The sequence below is a fragment of the Tribolium castaneum genome, chromosome 6 (assembly GCF_031307605.1).
Source record: "Tribolium castaneum strain GA2 chromosome 6, icTriCast1.1, whole genome shotgun sequence".
Taxonomy (NCBI): Eukaryota; Metazoa; Arthropoda; class Insecta; order Coleoptera; family Tenebrionidae; genus Tribolium; species Tribolium castaneum.
Window position 1 is genome coordinate 597222 of NC_087399.1, and position 18121 is coordinate 615342.

Here is an 18121-nt window from a genome sequence, read left to right on the forward strand (position 1 = left end):
TTCTCCTACAAAATCAGTTTAGTTGATTTTTTGATAAAAGCTTTGTGTTCAACTTTTACTCGTATGTTATGTAATACCACTTGAATATTTTATATTTATTCGACCGCGTTTAATCAATTTAAACTCGCACGATTTTCCAGTTACATGAATGTCATAATCGGCAACAATTTATTGCGTTAAAGAGCAGTTAATGAATTTTAATTCTTTTTTAAATATACACAAAATTTTACTTTGGACTTGATTATTAGCTTAATGAAGCCTGAATAATAAATAAACGTTTAACATTTTTTTGATTGCCAAATTTCTACAAACAATAATACAATACAAATAAATACAGGAATTTATTTGAAAAAAAAAAGAAAAGATGTTAAATACAATAAACAAAGATAAAAATTCAACCCCAATATGGTGTGTCTCATTTTTTCAGTTAATATTGTCTTCAAACTTTGGTACGCAATTAATGCTTAATACGAGTAGTTTATAAAATTTTCACTGGTCACTTGGAATCATTTTATTTATTTATTTTAGGTTCTATTTAAATAAAAATATAATAGGTATACTTATGTATTTTTTATTTAATACCACTGTTTCATACTAAATAATTAACAGAATTAATGATTTAGGTTTTTTCACACTTTCTTCATATTTTTTAAAGATTTAATAACTTTGATCCTTTGGTGGTTTTGTTATCATTATTATAAATTCATGTTGTTATTGCTCCATTATTTACAATTTACTCAGTCTAGAAAATATTTACTATACTATGGAAGAAGCTTCAATCGAAATATTTTTCACACCTAACTATGCCACTAAAATATTTCCTCTTATCTTTGCTACAATTCATAAACCTGTGCCATACACAGAGAAACAATCAGTGCATAAATAAAATCATCAAAATTTACAGCAAAGTCGATTCACTAATTACCTAATTGACTCCAACCATGTAATAACATACCCAGTGATTCACCAAAACACAACACTCAAAAACTTGATACAATTCCAATACAGACGACCAGATTTGTACGTAATCACAGTCAAGGGCGATTTAAAACCCACCCTTGAATATCTGGCAAGTTTCGATATTTTCAACCCTCGGGCACAATTTATTATTTTAATCAAAACAACCAACTACAAGTTTTATTTCCGAGAATTAGCCCAGTTTTTTATTTATCGTGCAATTTTGGTCGACACTAAGGGAAACATTGTTACCAATAATATCAAAATCATAAGATGCACTCAAGCAAAAGAATTCCCTAAAGATTTAACACATCATTTGTGGAAAAATACTACAATTCCAGTTGTCTTCTACCAGGATTATCCTTACCTTTATGTGAAAAATGGAAAACTGGGCGGTTTTTTTTACAACCATTTTACCACCGTTCAGAAATTTCTAAAATTCCGGACAGAAATGTTCGAGTTTGTTAATGGGGGGTACGACAATCGCAGCACCACGTTAGGTGGGCTTAATATTTTGTGAAATAAAATAATTGATTTAACTTTTAGAGTTGTTAAAAAGTCGCAAATACGCAGTCATGATCAATTTCGAAAATGCAAATTATTACACACAGTTCGATTCCGTTTCGTTAAACCTCGGAATGCAATACTTTTGGGTGGTTTTAAAAGCCGATTATTCACCCGGCTGGAAAGTACTTTACCGCAGTTTTGATTTATTCACCTGGCTTTCAATTCTATTTTTTCTAATTTTTTTGAGTTTTTTCCACAAGAAAAACGACTTGGTCCGAATGATTTTACTCCACTACCAGTTACTCCTCGAAAATGGTTTAAACTTGAACAATTTACGCAAAAACTGGATTACTTTAGCCACGTTATTCGCTTTCATGGTCTTAACCACAACCTTTCAGACCTTGATGATCGTCTCATTTGAGAAACGCCCAAAAGAACGTCAAATAAACACACTCAGAGGGATCATTGATTCGGGAATGAAGTGTTACACAAGTGCCGAAGTCAAATTATTGTATGCCACGTTAAAAGAGCCCTTCAAAAGTTACATTGGCAATTGTACCACCTTGACGGACACACACCGAAACCTTCTAGTCCAAGAATTCGCCCAGAAAAAACCCACAGCGGTCACACTCAGAAGAATAGAATCGAAACATTTCGCCTACAAATTCTATGAAATGGGTTTTGAGGACGGGCTTTTGTACAACATTCCGGCAAGGATTAAGCTAGACCCTGCCTATATTTATTTCGCAAAAGGACATCCACTGGTTGCCAGATATCGGCAAATAGTGGCTAGGATGTTCGACTGTGGGTTTAGGAAATATTTGTTAGCCAAAGCTGACTACAAGATTGATCGGTTGCTCCAAGCCAAAAGCTACATTCGGCCGCATAATCTGACTTTTGAGCAGATTTCGGTGGCTTTTTACGTTTTGTTAGCCGGCTTGGGGGTCGCTATAGCTGTGTTTTTGGCCGAAATGTGTTTAAAATTTCCATTATCAATCACCAGAATCGATAAGCAATTAACAAAATAAAAGGAAGCTATTAATACCAACTGAATCATTAGTATTGATTATTTCGGCCCAAATATTTCAATTTTAACACCAAACATGGGAGTTTTACTGTTTTGTGCCTTTCTTCTATTTCCAACAACTTCCAGTTTGGATGCAACTGAAAAATGTATCGAGAAAATAATTAATTTTTCGTACAAACCCGACTCTTTGATTTATTTAATTGACACAGGCTTGAAATTACCATTCCCTGTCGTTTACCAGACGAGTTCCAGCCCCGTATTGCAATTATTCGAGTACCAGAAACCACAATTTTACGTTATTAGTGACAAAACAAACCTGGCAAATTTAACCAAGTTTGAGATTTTTAACCCGCGGGCAAAGTTCATACTTTTGGTGAATTCGACTGAGTACGGGACGTATTTTCAAGAACTGGCCAATTATTACGTCCACAGTGTGGTTTTGGTGACTTTGGACGGTCAAGTCATAACACCAAGTCACAAAATTTTAAATTGTTTGGACAATAAGTTGGGGGTTTTTGACCAGGGAAACACCCAACAGGGGAACAGCTCACACAAAGTGATTTTTTTTCAAGACTATCCGTACGTTTTTTACGACAGGAGGAACAATCTGCGGGGGTTTTTCAACCGATTTTTAAAAACTGTGAGTGAGGGCTTGAAAATTGAGCTCAAAATTGTGGAAAACTTGCAGAATGAGACTGATAATCGAACTGCTGCTTTAGGTTGGTTGGGTTAATTTGTTTTCGGGAGTAATTTTGTTTTCTAGAGCGTTTGCTTCGGCGAGAATTTCCCTTCATGCTCAATTTTAACACAGCCAAGAGGACCGACTTTTACAAATTTGACTTGGTCCCACTTTACTTAACGTTTTACTTCTATTGGGTGGTTCCAAAGTCTGAGCCTTTACCGGCTTGGAAGTCACTGCATCGTAATTTTGATATTTGCACCTGGACTTTAATCATCTCAACTCTCCTAATTCTATCATTACTGAGACGTCTGTTAATTAAGAAAAACCTGAACAACTCGTTTCTCCTCCATTATCAAATTCTGGTCGAAAATAGCAATTTTGCAGTTCATGGGATACGCAAAAGTTCGACTCGACTTGTGGTCTTTCTTACAATTTTCTCCTTTTTAATTTTATCGACAAGTTTTAAGACTTTAATGATTCGTTCGTTTACGAACGATTTGCGCGAGCAACAAATTGACAGTTTTGGGCAAATAGTCGAGTCGCAAATGTCGTGTTTTACGACTGATGAAGTTAAGGAGATTTATGATTTGTGGTACGTTTCAAATTGTGCCACTTTGAGTGATCGCAACAAAAAGCAAGTCCTTGCCAGGTTTGCCCGGAAGGTTCCAACTGCGTTAACACTTCGAAGGATTGAGTACAAATACGCAGAATATGAGTTTTATTTGATGGGTTTTAATGAACCTCTCTTGCATTTGATAAGACAAAGGATTAAGCTGGATTATGCCTATATTTATTTTTCGAAGGGCCATCCACTTTATTTCAGGTTTAAGGAGCTTGTGAAACGATTGGCCAATTCGGGGATTTCCAGCTGGCTTGTCTCAAAAGCCAATTACCGGATTGATCGAATACTAAAAACCAAAAGTGCGATTTTTTCCAAAACTCTCGACTTTCACCAAATTTCGGTCGCTTTTTATTTACTAGTGACAGGGTTGTCGGTTAGTGTACTAGTTTTTAGTGTAGAAATGTATGTTCGTTTTCATAAATAACACTAATTTACAATTTTTTTTTGCTTAAAGTTTTATACTAAAAAAAATTAAAACATATTTTTAAAATTATTTTAAATTGAAAAATGGTGGATGCGCCGGGTTATTTATTAAAACTTTTATAACTCAAAAACTAAAAGTCGTATAGCAATGCGGTTTGTTTCATTGAATTTAGCGGCTCATTTTCTGTGTTACATCAATTTTTAACAAGATCTAACATTTTAAAATTTTTTGATAAAAATTAAGATAGGCATTTACGAAAGTGGAAAATTTTATTCAACAAAAAAATTTATAACTCAAAAACTAAAAGTCGTAGAGCAATGCGGTTTGCTCCATTGAATTTAGCGGCTCATTTTCTGTATTATACCAAGATTTAAAATTTTTAATTTTTTTGCTCAAATTTCCTGAGTAATACACTTACCTTCAAAGAGGTGAAAAAAATTTTTTTTAAACTAACTCCAGCAAATTTTTATGGACTTCCACATGTCTTAACAACCCACTAAAGTTGTTAAAAGTTCACAAAAAGTCCAAATGTTCGATTTTTTGATGTTTGCTTTTTTTCAATTTTCGTTGCAAATTTTGTCGACTTTCGGTACCTGAAACATTTCTCGTGCAATAGCTCCGGAACTATTAGAGATAACCTCATAAAGTGTATTATCGTTGGAAAGCTCTTTACATTATCTATTGTTTCCAGAAAAGTTTATTGTTCTCCGACTAATGGTTTGAAAGTAAATGTTAAAAAACTTACAGTCTTATTTTTTTTCTCACTTATGGTTAATTATTCTACATTGGTTTCACCTACGGGTAAAAAACGTTGTAAAATAGTTTAATCGAAGTTTATTACATTTTTGTCAATTGCTACCATTGTATTTGTTAATTGCAATCGATTCACATTCAACAAAATAAAGGGGTTTTCCGCAATTGTCTAAGTAGCTCTACAATGAAAACCATGTTATATTGTGCTTTATTTCTTGTCTCAACAAGTGAACCAACTTCCATCACTAAATGTCTGGAAGATTTGATTGAAATTTATTTCGAAACAAACAGTGTAATTCACACAATTGACACAAACTTACAAATCAAATTTCCATTAATTAAGCTGGATTCTGGCCGCAAGCACAAATTTTTCCACTTCCGAAAACCAGACTTTTACATCATTACAACAAAAAACTTGGAATTGCTTCACAACTTGTCACAAAGTGATGATTTCAACCCACGTGCTAAATTTATTTTTTTGGTGGAGGCAACCAACCACACGCTTTATTTTAATCAATTATCACAATATTTCATCACCAATGTTGTTCTAATAGACGTGCGGAATGAAACGATTTTGAATGAAACTCACTTCGTAAAATGCAGTGATATTTCTGACGTTGATTTCTTTCAACCAAAAACTTGGAGAAACCTAAAAATCGGAGAACTGTTCTATCAGGATTTTCCATACTTGTACCGAAACCGCAACGAATTGAGCGGCGTTTATGCTTATTATACCAAAATCGTGCGGGAGATTTTACAATTCGAGCCAACAGTTGAGGAAATCACAAACCAAACTTCAGCCTTAGGTTATCATATATCAAAATCTGTTCAACTTAATAATCAAATTTTTAGGCCATTTGCTCGACCGCAATTTGACTTATCTGATAAATTTCGAGCACATTACGCTTCAAACGTACTTTAAGTACGACCTAGTCCCAGTTTACATCGAAGCAGCTCACAATTTTATCGTCCCAAAAGCTCCAATATTGCCAATTTGGAAAAAATTCCTCCACAATTTTGACTTAGCCACTTGGCTTTTAATAGTCCTATTTCTGGCCTTGGTCACTCTCACAAGGGTAATTTTTTTCAGGCGGGACGATGTTGTAATTGCTTTTCTAATCCAGTTCCAATCACTTGTCGAAAACAGTAATTTCCGCTTACTCCTAATACAGAAAGCGTCAGCTCGTGTCATGGTGTCACTAACTCTACTATCATTTTTCGTGTTATCTACAATGTTTAAAACAGTGATGATTCGCTCATTCACCCGACACTCACACGAGGTCCAAGTCACTTCATTGAAGGGAATTGTCAATGCAAAAATGCACTGTTATACGAACGATTTCGTCAAGGAAAATTATTATTTATCGAATGATTTGTACCGTAATTACATTACAAATTGTACCACGTTGAAAAATGACGAAAAAGACGAAATTTTAAAGCGAATTTCGGAAAATGAGAACATTGCAATGACGGTTCGTGGCGTTGAATTTAGATATGCTGCCTACAAGTTTTATTTAATGGGGTACCACGAACCTTTGATTTATTTCATACGAGACACTGTGACTAGAAATTATTTTTTTATTTATTTCACGAAAGGTCACCCTTTATATCCCGAATTTTGCCAAGTGGTGGGCAAGTTGTTCAATAGTGGAATTTCCCGAATGTTGGTCAATAAAGCGTACTACAACATTGAGAGAGTTCTCCAAGCTAAGGCAAAGGAACCACCAAATGTTTTGAGTTTTCACCAGATTTCCATCGCTTTTTATTTGCTTCTGGTGGGCTGGGGGGTCGCTTTTTTGGTGTTTCTGCTTGAACTTGTGATAAGATGAATAAACGATGTTTAAAATCAATTATCTCAATTTGGTCATTTTTTTTCGTTCTAGTTCTAGGAGGAAAAAACATTGTTTTTGGTCTAAAAACGTGTTTAAATTATTAGAACTTGGTAAAATAATGTAATTTTTGACATAATTTAGTGAATTATTTGCTTACCTTTTAAGAAATTTTGCGAAATAATTAAATTTTTGCTTAGAAAAGATACATTTTTGTTTATTTTTGACCAAATTTTGGTGATTTTTTGTGTTCTCGTTTAAGAAAAACAGGAAAAAAGTTTGATTTTAGGTCTAAAAATGTGTTTAAATTTCCCGACTTGCTAAAATAATGTCGTTTTTGACATAATTTTGTGATTTATGAGCTTATTTTTTTTTAATTATGCAAAATAATAATTAAATTTTTGCTTTGAAAAAGTTATTTTCTGTTCATTGTTCATTGTTTTCTGGTCTAAAAGCGTGTTTAAATTCTCAGAAGTCTCAGAAGAAAGGTTTCGTCAGGAAAATAGTCAGAAGCAATAGATTTTTGTTGCTTGAAATTTTAATGAAAAACACGAAAAAAAATATTAGTTATATTTTTTAATAATTTTGAGAATCTGAAACAACTTAAAACATTTTTTGTAAATTATTATCGCAATCATTAATTCACAATCTTGGTAGAATTAAAATCAACGATTTATTAAAAAAAATGTTACAAAAAAAGTTCACGTAGTGCAAAATTTTTGTTATTAAAATTTATAATAATGAGGTGGAAAAATTTTCGCCAAATTTTGCGGGACTTCCTTTTCTTAACTAAACGCCAAAACTTTCCGTGTCAATTTACCAAATCAATACCCGATTTTATTTATTTATTGGAGTTAATTCTGGTTAAACGCCCCAATTACGACACGTGTTTACTCCAAACGAACCAAACAAACCCAACTTCGCCCCAGTACAAAAATGAAACTACTCTTTGCCTGTATTTCTTTGACCCTTTGTGTTAACGAATCCCACTTTATCGACATGGAAACAACATGTGTTGAGAGAATTATCACAAAATTTCCAAATTCTGTGATCTACACAATTGACACAAACCTCAAACTTAACTATCCGGTGATTTACCAAACCACCATTCGACAATACCTGACTTTGTTCCAATTCCGCTATCCCGACCTCTACGTTATCGATTTGGAAGCGCTGGACATTGACCAAATGTTGCAATTTTTGGAGCAGTTTGACATTTTCAACTCGCGGGCTAAATACATCATTTTGAGCAAAAACGCCAAACCTGGAGTGATTTTGCAGAAATTATTAAAGTACTTTATTTACAACGCTGTTGTTTTAACACCAAATGGTACCACAGTGACTTTCAACCCTTTCATCAACGAAAACGTCTCACCTGACGACATTCAACCAATAGTTTTGGGTTCTTGTTTAGAACTAGAACCAAGCGAACTTTTTAACACTTATCTCCCAAAAGTTTGGAGGAACACAACAATCCCAGCCGTTTTCTTCAACATGTACCCATTTTTGTACGCCGACCAGAACAACGAAATCCAAGGAATGGCCTTCCGGAACTTCAAACTGATCCAAGACGTGCTAAAATTCCGGATAAACGTCACCCGGACTAAAGTTGGGGCGTTCGGAGCTGTCCGAATCAACCGGACTTACACCAACGTGCTAGGTTGGTTGAAACACGCTACAAATTTTGATAAGTACCTCCAGGTTTGTTGCAGACTCGCCAACAACACCTAATGCTCAACAACTTCATGTTGCTGACAAGCCAGCAAGTGCTGGAGTTTGATTTGACCACTTTTTGGGGCGTTTTGTCCCAACACTGGGTGGTACCTAAAGCCCAGCCTGTGCCCGACTGGCTTGCAATTTTCTACGCCTTTAACCCGATCATTTGGGTGCTAGTTTTCTTTTCCTTGATTGTGTTAAGTGTGGTTTGGCATTATTTTGGCAACGACAGTTTGCTGGAGTCTTTGGAGCTCCACTTCCAGATTTTGCTCGAATCTAGCAATTCTAAAGTACTCAAAATTACACCGTTGTCAAGTCGGGTCTTGGCCTGTGTTGCAATTTTTTCCTTTTATGTCGTTTCGACGGCTTTCAGGCGCGAAATGGTCCGGATTTTTACGAGTTATTTGTACCAGGACCAGACAAATTCCTTGAAAGGTTTAGTTAAGAAGCGAATTCCGTGCACTGTTTATGGAGAAATTAAGGAATTGTATCAATCCAAAGAGGAGATTTTTGGTGATTATGTCAATAATGTGTGTTCGACGATTGTTCCAAATACCGATATTGCGGACACTTTTACTAGAATTGCCTCTGGGGAAAATCTGGCCACGGTTTTGACGAAAATGACGTTTAAAAGTCTCAAGAACCGGATGTACCTCAAAGGGGGGAAAGAGCCGCAAGTTTACTTAATTCCGAAAGCGATCAAGTCCGAGTTTATTTATAGTTTTTTGGCGAAAGGACACCCGTTCCACCAACGGTTTAAAATAGTGACTGGACGGTTGGTTTCGTCTGGAATTACAAGTTGGTTCAGGAAACAGTTTCAACAGTCGCTTGAAAAAGAGTTGGAAAGTAAAGAAATTGTGAATGCGGATGATCTGTCGTTTGAGGAAGTTTCAGCAGCGATTTATATTCTCTTTGCTGGGTTTATTTTGGGTTTTGTTACGTTTGTACTTGAGGTGCTTACGGAGAAGAAAATTATCAGTCGCTTGAAAAATACAATTTTGCAAAAAATAAAGTTCTATCGTAAATAAATCTGAAACTTTCTAAAATCTACAAATGTGCCAAAAGATTTTTAAATCTAGTTTTAAATTTTAAAATTTAAATATTAAATTTTATTTTTTTTTAAATCTAGTGCTACAAATAAATGGAATGGAGTTCAACTTCTGACAGAATTGTTTAGGAAGAAAAAAATTAGAAATGTAAAATCTAATTTTAGGCAACTTTCCTAACACAAAATTTTTAGGAGCTTTTCTTAAAACCCGAAATAAATTTGTTTTGTTAAAAATGGAAAAATAAACAAACACTCTTTTTATTTCCCCTAAATTATCATAAATAAATTATAAATAATAAGATATTTTTTATAATTATTATTTATTTGTACTTAGTTTAAAATCATTATATTATATTCTTTAATTTAATAATTATTTTATTTTACATAAAGATAGTTTAATTTTATATTAAATTATTTTAAAAACATTGTATCAGCCTTAATTTTGGAATAAAAAAATATTTACGTAGAAATAATAGAATTGCATTGTTTGCCAAATTGTTAATTTTGATTTTAAAAATTTATTTATTTTAATTATTCAATGGTAATTAATCAAAAATTGCAAGACGATTGAAGCGTTTGTCATTGGTTATCGGGTGGGAGATTGCACTCCCAACTGTAAAGCGGACGAATCATAAGGCGATTAAAACTGAGCAAAAAACTCTTGTTTGATTATTTTGTAAATGTCGGCCAAAGCATCTGAAATTTCGCTGTTTTCTAAGAAAATTTCAAGTTTTCTATAACACTTGGGTTCAAAAATCGTGGATAAACTGTGGAGTGATCTGTTTTTGATAAAAATTTATTCCCGCAATTAGTTCGTGTTCAAACTCAAACATTTCGCAAGTTTTTCAGCAAAAACTCAATTGTTTTGCAAGATTTTTTCACAAAACTCAAAAATTTACCAAATTAGCCCAAAAATCTTTATATTTTTTTTGTTATTAACTTTGGCATTTGAAATTTATGAGTTATGTTTTTATTTAGGCAATTTAATAATCTTTGAGAAGCGAAAACAAAAAATTGGGTGTTCTATTTAACTTTGTCAAATTATTCAACTTTTAACAAACTTCTTATTTTTTATGTTCAAATTTTTCAGTTTTTTGTTGTTATAAATAAGTTTTTTATTTAAAAAAAATTATATTACGATTTTATTTATACACACAGCTATATTAAATTATTGAATGATAATTATATCTTTCAACAATAACAGTGGGAAGCTGCGCACATTTGAGTCAGTGCATTGAAAAGAGCAATTCTTTGCTCGCTAAAATAATTATTTGTGGTCATGTGAATTATTAAATTAAAAATTTGTGGGCAAGCTAGTGATGTGCTACTTTTTTGATTTTTGATTTAATTGTAAAAGAAATCATTGATAAATTTACAAAGTTTATGTCTGATGACGAGTAGTTTTCTCATGTAGCTCTCGTAACTTTTTATCATCCGATTTTGATCCAGTCATTGACTTGTGATACACAATATAAATAAACAATCGGTTTATTGAAAATCAGTCTTGGCAAAATGTTGACCATTATTCTGAGTGTGATTTTTTGTGCCCTCATTTACTACAAATTAATGAAACCGGCAAACTTTTGGAAGAAGCGAAACATCACTCATGTCCCATCATGGCCTCTTGTTGGAAATATGCTGGATTCGATTATTCAAAAAAAACACATACTTGAAATTTCTACAGATATTTACAAAAAATACCCAGATGATAGGTTTGATCTTTTATTATTTTACTGTTTCCAAAAAATAGTCGTGTATTTGTAGATACGTGGGTTATATGCAGTTTACAAACCCGACTCTTTTAATCCGTGACATTGATTTGATCAAACAAATTGGAGTGAAAATTTTCGACAGTTTTCACGACCACGTCACTGCAGCTGGGATTGAAACTGAACCTTTGCTCAACCAAAGTCTTATTAGTTTACATGGAGAGGACTGGAAGCGAATGAGGGCAACCCTAAGCCCGGCTTTCACTAGCAGTAAAATGAAAAATATGTATCATTTAATCTACGAATGTTCCGAAAATTTCGCCCAACATTTTCAAGATGGGAAACAGAACGTTGAAGTTAAGGACATTTTCTCGAAGTTTACCAACGATGTGATTGCAACTGCGGCGTTCGGAATCCAAGTAAATTCGTTAAAAGAACCCGACAATGAGTTTTATTCGATGGGAAAAGCACTGACTACGTTTCAAGGTTTTCAGCTCATCAAGTTTTTTTTTGTTCAATTAGTGCCCAAAATTGCTGAAGTAGCTATTAGTTGGTTTAATTTACACAAAATCTACACTATAATTTTAGATCCTGAAGGTGCGTTTTTTGAATCCAAAGGTGGCAAATTTTTTCACAAGTATCATTATTAATAATATGCAAAAAAGGGAGCGAGATGGAATTATTCGGCCCGATTTAATTCATCTGTTAATGGAAGCGAGAAAAGGGAAACTCAAGTATGATAAAGGTAACGAATTTGGTGATGGTTTTGCCACGGTTGAGGAGTCAGAAATTGGCAAAAACACCAAACAAGTTGAACTAACAGACGATTTAATAGTGGCTCAAGCTTTACTTTTCTTTTTCGCTGGTTTCGACACTGTTTCCACAGGTGCCAGTTTTCTGGCACATGAATTAGCCACAAATCCTGACGTTCAAAAAAAACTACAAGAAGAAATAGACATGGTACTTGAGGAAAATCACGGAAAAATTTCATACACAAGGATACAATCGATGAAATATCTCGACCAAGTTATTTCCGGTGGGTATTTCCACTGTCTTTATTTTTTTTACGATTTTTTTGCAGAAAGTTTAAGACTTTGGCCACCAGCTCCCCAAACCGATCGTTTCTGCAACACCGACTTTGTTCTTGAGCCAACAAAACCACACGAAAGACGATTTACGATCGAGAAAGGTGTTACAACAATTATTCCGATTTATGGAATACATAGAGACCCTCAGTACTTTCCAAATCCGGATAAATTCGATCCTGAACGGTTTAGTGACGAAAATAAGGCCAAAATTGTGCCAGGGACTTATATGCCGTTTGGTGTCGGTCCAAGAAATTGCATTGGTACGTAAAAAATTTTTTAATTAACGATTTTTAATCACCAATTTTTAGGTTCAAGGTTTGCGTTGCTTGAGTTAAAAACTCTTTTCTTTCACTTACTATCAAAATGTGATGTTATTCCAAACGAGAAAACAGTGATTCCGCTTAAAATAAGTCCAAATAATGCGAGTATTACTCCAAAAGAAGGGATTCATCTAACATTCAGACCCAGAAACTTTGTCCAATTTAAGAAATGTAACAAAAAAAAACAAGAACAAATAAATTTTCCAGAAGCTTGTGTTCGTGTTTTTGTAAAAACCCATAAAAAATAATGTTCGTTTGAAAACTTTTATTTATTATGAAAATGCATTCTCAGCTGACAAAGTAATAATTGATACTAAAGATAAAGCTTTCTCAGCAAAACATTTATTTCAAATTTGTTTTGCATAAGCAACAAATGTTGCCAGTGGTATTTTTTTCAAAATATTGCAATTCTAAAGCTTTCTAATTTATAGTAAATAAAAAAAAATATTTTAATTTTTTTAATGTTTGTGATGATTATTATTTTAATGGCAATGAGATTACAACTATTAAACAATTTTCAATAATTCGGAGAAGCCAAATCATTGTTTTATCAGCTACAAAATATTATACTTAGATGTAATTGTACCAATTGTACTTAACTTTATTTTATTTTATATAATTATTAAAATTCCATTTTTTTTTAATTTCTCATTGAATTCTTAAAATCATAAAATCGATTTTCAAAAAAAAAAGATTTTCTGATGACAAGTATTTATGTCCGAAATGACTTCATAGCAACAAATGATTAGAAAATATGTACTCTTAATTGTTTTATCTTTCCTCTGTGATTCACTCATGATAGCAACACACTATAAATAAACAACTGGCTTGGTTGTAGCTTCAGTCTGTACTAAAATGTTAACTATAATCCTAAGTGTGGTTTTGGGTGCGCTCATTTATTACAAATTAATAAAACCGGCCAGTTTTTGGGAAGAAAGAAACATCACTCATGTTTCAGCATGGCCTTTGGTCGGAAACATGTGGAGTACATTTATCCAAAAGAAAAATTTCAATGAAATATCTAACGATATCTACAAAAAATACCCAAACGACAGGTTTGTGTCCTTGACTGCTTTATTAATTAGAGTCCACAATTTTGTTGTAGATACGTGGGTTATATGCAGTTTACAGACCCAGTCCTCCTAATCAGAGACTTGGACTTGATTAAACAAATCGGAGTGAAAGTTTTCGACAATTTTCGCGACCATCACGCTGTTGCCGGTTTTAAAACAGAACCCTTGTTCAATAAAAGTCTCGCATTCCTGGAAGGAGAAGAATGGAAGCAAATGAGGGCCACTTTAAGCCCAGCTTTCACTAGCAGTAAAATGAAAAATATGTATCACTTGATTTACGAATGTGCCGAAAATTTCGCCAAACATTTTCAAGGCAAAAAACAGGACGTTGAAGTGAAGGATGTTTTTTCGAGATTTACCAACGATATAATTGCTACGGTGGCATTTGGCATTCAAATTAATTCTTTGGAAGAACGTAACAATGAGTTTTATTTGAGTGGAAAATCGGTGACTACGTTCAGCGGCAAACAATTACTCAAGTTTTTTGCAGCACAAGTAATTCCCCAAGTTTTTGAGGTGAATCTAAATAATTATTTTGTATCAAAACAAGTTCCTAAGACGTTTTTTACAGTTTTTCAAAGTGGGTGTGTTTGATCAAAAAATTGTAAAGTACTTTAACGATATCATCATTGACAATATGCACAAGAGGGAAAAGGAAGGAATCATTCGGCCCGATTTAATTCATTTATTGATGGAAGCTCGTAAAGGAAAACTTAAACATGATAACAGTAATGAAGGTGGTGATGGTTTTGCCACAGTTGAAGAATCCGACATTGGCAAAAATTCCAAAAAAATGGAACTAACAGACGAACTAATGGTAGCCCAAGCTTTACTCTTCTTTTTTGCTGGTTTTGAAACTATTTCAACTGGTGCCAGCTTTTTGGCACATGAATTGGCCACAAACCCTGACGTTCAGAGGAAACTACAAGAAGAAATAGACTCGGTACTTGAGGAAAATCAAGAGAAAATTTCATATACAACGATACAGTCGATGAAATACCTGGACCAAGTTATTTCCGGTGGGTATTTCCACTGTCTTTATTTTTTTTACGATTGTTTTTTTAGAAAGTTTAAGACTTTGGCCACCAGCTCTCCAAACTGATCGTTTCTGCAACACCCACTTTGTTCTTGAACCAACAAAACCACACGAAAGACGATTTACCATCGAAAAAGGTGTTACAGTAGTTTTTCCGATTTATGGAATACATAGAGACCCTCAGTACTTTCCAAATCCTGATAAATTCGATCCTGAGCGGTTTAGTGACGAAAATAAGGCCAAAATTGTGCCAGGGACTTATATGCCGTTTGGTGTCGGTCCAAGAAATTGCATTGGTACGTAAAAAAATTTTTTGAGGGAGATTTTTTGAGTAAAATTTCAGGTTCGAGGCTTGCTTTGTTGGAACTGAAAACACTAGTCTTCCACTTGTTATCAAAATGTGATATTGTGACGAACAGCAAGACGGTAATTCCGCTTAAAATCAGCCCAAATAATGCAAATATTACGCCAAAAGAGGGAATCCATTTAACATTCAAGCCCAGAAACGTGGCCTAATTAAGAGACAGTTCCAGAAATTTATAAAAGAATTGTGACAAATGTAACAAAAACGTACAAATAAAATTATGCCAAGTTTTTTTCGTGTTTTTATAAACAATAACCCAAGTAAAATTTTAAATTTGTTGCCACCATGACCACTAGAATTACAAACATTAATAATAGTCACACATAGTGATTGTGAGTCATTATTGTAAACAATAACAAGTTTCAATGTCATTGAGATTACTGTATATACATAACTCTATACAAACGCTGAGTGATGAGATGATTCAGAAAACTCAAATGACTGTCTATTAAAAATCATCATAATACTAAAAACTCGTTAGCTACGAAATAATTTTATTTTCCTGCTTTTTTTGAATCAATGTACTTCACATATTTTTTATGTTAATTAATTAGTATATTTTTCAAAATAATAATTTATTTTTGATGACGCTTTCATACTTTTTTGTTTTTTTGTAAAATTCATAATTTGTGATTTTACGCCAAAAAATCAAGTCATTGATGACAAGTATTTTTAAATGATTGGAAATGCTCTTAACTCTTTATCTTTCTAAATAGCTTATGACAACTCACTGTAAATAAACAACTCGCTTGGTGGGAGAATCAGTCTCTACCAACATGTTGACTATAATCCTAAGTGTGGTTTTGGGTGCGCTCATTTATTACAAATTAATAAAACCGGCCAGTTTTTGGGACGAAAGAAACATCACTCACGCTTCAGCATGGCCTCTGATTGGAAGTATGTGGGAATCGGTTATTCAAAAGAAGAATTTCAATGAAATATCTAGCGATTTCTACAAGAAATACCCAAACGATCGGTTTGTTTCCTTGACTGTTTTATTAATTAGAGTCCACAATTTTTTTTGTAGATACGTGGGTTACATGCAATTTTCAAACCCAGTTCTCCTAATCAGAGACTTGGACTTGATTAAACAAATTGGAGTGAAGGTCTTTGATAATTTTCACGACCATCTTGCCATAACTGGTATTAAAACTGATCCTTTGTTCAGTAAAAGTCTAATTGTTTTACGAGGAGAGGAATGGAAGCAAATGAGGGCGACTTTAAGCCCGGCTTTCACTAGCAGCAAAATGAAAAATATGTATCACTTGATTTACGAATGTGCCGAAAATTTCGCCAAACATTTTCAAGACGAGAAAAAAAATGTCGAAGTGAAGGATATTTTTTCGAAATTTACCAACGATGTGATCGCAACCGTAGCTTTTGGAATTCAAATTAATTCTCTAAAGGAGCCAAACAACGAGTTTTACTCGATGGGAAAATTACTGACTACGTTTAAAGGTTTTGAACTAATGAAGTTTTTTTTTGCCCTAGCACTTCCCCAAATTTTTGAGGTAATTAAACACCATAATTTTGTATAACCATGCACTTAAATTGCATTTTCAGCTTACCAAATTAAGTTTATTCAATCAAAAAGTTACAAACTTCTTCAGAAATATTATTATTGACAATATGCACAAACGTGAAAAAGACGGAATTGTTCGGCCCGATTTGATTCATTTATTAATGGAAGCCCGTAAAGGCAAACTTAAACATGATAACAGTAATGAAGGTGGTGATGGTTTTGCCACAGTTGAAGAGTCGGAAATTGGCAAAAATTCCAAAAAAATGGAACTAACAGACGACCTAATGGTTGCTCAAGCTTTGCTCTTCTTTTTCGCTGGTTTTGAAACGATTTCGACCGGTTTCAGTTTCATGGCTTATGAATTGGCCACAAATCCTGACGTTCAGAAGAAACTACAAAAGGAAATAGACTTGACACTGCAAGAAAATCACGGAAAAATTTCGTACAACGTGCTACAATCGATGAAATATCTGGACCAAGTTGTGTGTGGTTGGTATTTTTTTTCTAGGTACTTTATTATTCTTTATTTTTTTACAATAATTTTTTGTAGAAAGTTTACGACTTTGGCCACCGGCTCCCCAAACCGATCGTTTCTGCAACACCGACTTTGTTCTTGAACCAACAAAACCACACGAAAGACGGTTTACGATTGAAAGAGGTGTTACAATAATTATCCCGATTTATGGAATACATAGAGACCCTGAGTACTTTCCAAATCCGGACAAATTCGATCCTGAGCGGTTTAGTGACGAAAATAAGGCCAAAATTGTGCCAGGGACTTATATGCCGTTTGGTGTCGGTCCAAGAAATTGCATTGGTACGTAAAAAAATTTTTTTCAGAGTGATTTTTTGAGTAAAATTTCAGGTTCGAGGCTTGCTTTGTTGGAACTGAAAACGCTATTCTTCCACTTGTTATCAAAATGTGATATTGTGACGAACAGCAAGACGGTAATTCCGCTTAAAATCAGCCCAAATAATGGGAATATTACGCCAAAAGAGGGAATCCATCTAACATTCAAGCCCAGAAACGTGGCCTAATTAAAAGACCGTTCCATAAATTTATAAATCAATTGTAACAAATGTAATAAAAATAAATAAAATTTTTATAAGTTCGTGTTTGTGTTTTTATAAGAAATCCAAATAAATTATATAATTGTTTGTAGTGATTATGAATTATTATTATAAACAATAACAAGTCCCAACGTCATTGAGATTACTACACTAGTGAACAATCTGAGTGATGATTCAGAAAACCCAAATGACTGTCTATTAAAAACCATGATAATAGAATTACATTACATTAATTACAGTTTTCTGTTTGTAGTTTTGTATCAATGAACTCCACATATTTTGTATTTTTTCATTGAAGTGTGTAAATAAATTAAAAAAAAAATTTTGGGATAAAATAATTTTAAATCAATTATTGTCATTGCGTGTTCATCTT

At 33.5% G+C, this 18121-nt stretch overlaps 2 protein-coding genes across 2 annotated transcripts; both read left to right on the forward strand.

The window, feature by feature from the left end:
- Window positions 1-10973: 10973 nt before the first annotated feature.
- Window positions 10974-15387, forward strand: LOC135265258 (uncharacterized). The gene is made up of 10 exons (XM_064357442.1): window positions 10974-11277; window positions 11330-11813; window positions 11863-12310; window positions 12356-12622; window positions 12671-12897; window positions 13502-13737; window positions 13788-14271; window positions 14327-14774; window positions 14821-15087; window positions 15135-15387. The coding sequence occupies exons 1-10, from the start codon at window positions 11078-11080 to the stop codon at window positions 15305-15307; spliced, it is 3234 nt and encodes a 1077-aa protein (XP_064213512.1). The 5' UTR covers window positions 10974-11077; the 3' UTR covers window positions 15308-15387.
- A 520-nt stretch (window positions 15388-15907) lies between these two features.
- On the forward strand, window positions 15908-17789 carry LOC103314135 (cytochrome P450 9e2). Its single transcript, XM_008199210.3, has 5 exons — window positions 15908-16131; window positions 16183-16666; window positions 16719-17166; window positions 17228-17494; window positions 17543-17789. The coding sequence occupies exons 1-5, from the start codon at window positions 15932-15934 to the stop codon at window positions 17713-17715; spliced, it is 1572 nt and encodes a 523-aa protein (XP_008197432.2). The 5' UTR covers window positions 15908-15931; the 3' UTR covers window positions 17716-17789.
- The last annotated feature ends 332 nt before the right edge of the window (window positions 17790-18121 follow it).

Bases quoted from the DNA above. Each gene is read 5' to 3' on its own strand.
- LOC135265258 (XM_064357442.1), top strand. From the start codon at position 11,078: ATGTTGACCATTATTCTGAGTGTGATTTTTTGTGCCCTCATTTACTAC. The intron at 11,278-11,329 runs GTTTGATCTTTT...GTGTATTTGTAG, and splicing joins AAAAAATACCCAGATGATAG to ATACGTGGGTTATATGCAGT. The intron at 12,623-12,670 runs GTACGTAAAAAA...ACCAATTTTTAG, and splicing joins CGGTCCAAGAAATTGCATTG to GTTCAAGGTTTGCGTTGCTT.
- LOC103314135 (XM_008199210.3), top strand. From the start codon at position 15,932: ATGTTGACTATAATCCTAAGTGTGGTTTTGGGTGCGCTCATTTATTAC. The intron at 16,132-16,182 runs GTTTGTTTCCTT...TTTTTTTTGTAG, and splicing joins AAGAAATACCCAAACGATCG to ATACGTGGGTTACATGCAAT. The intron at 17,167-17,227 runs GTTGGTATTTTT...AATTTTTTGTAG, and splicing joins TCTGGACCAAGTTGTGTGTG to AAAGTTTACGACTTTGGCCA.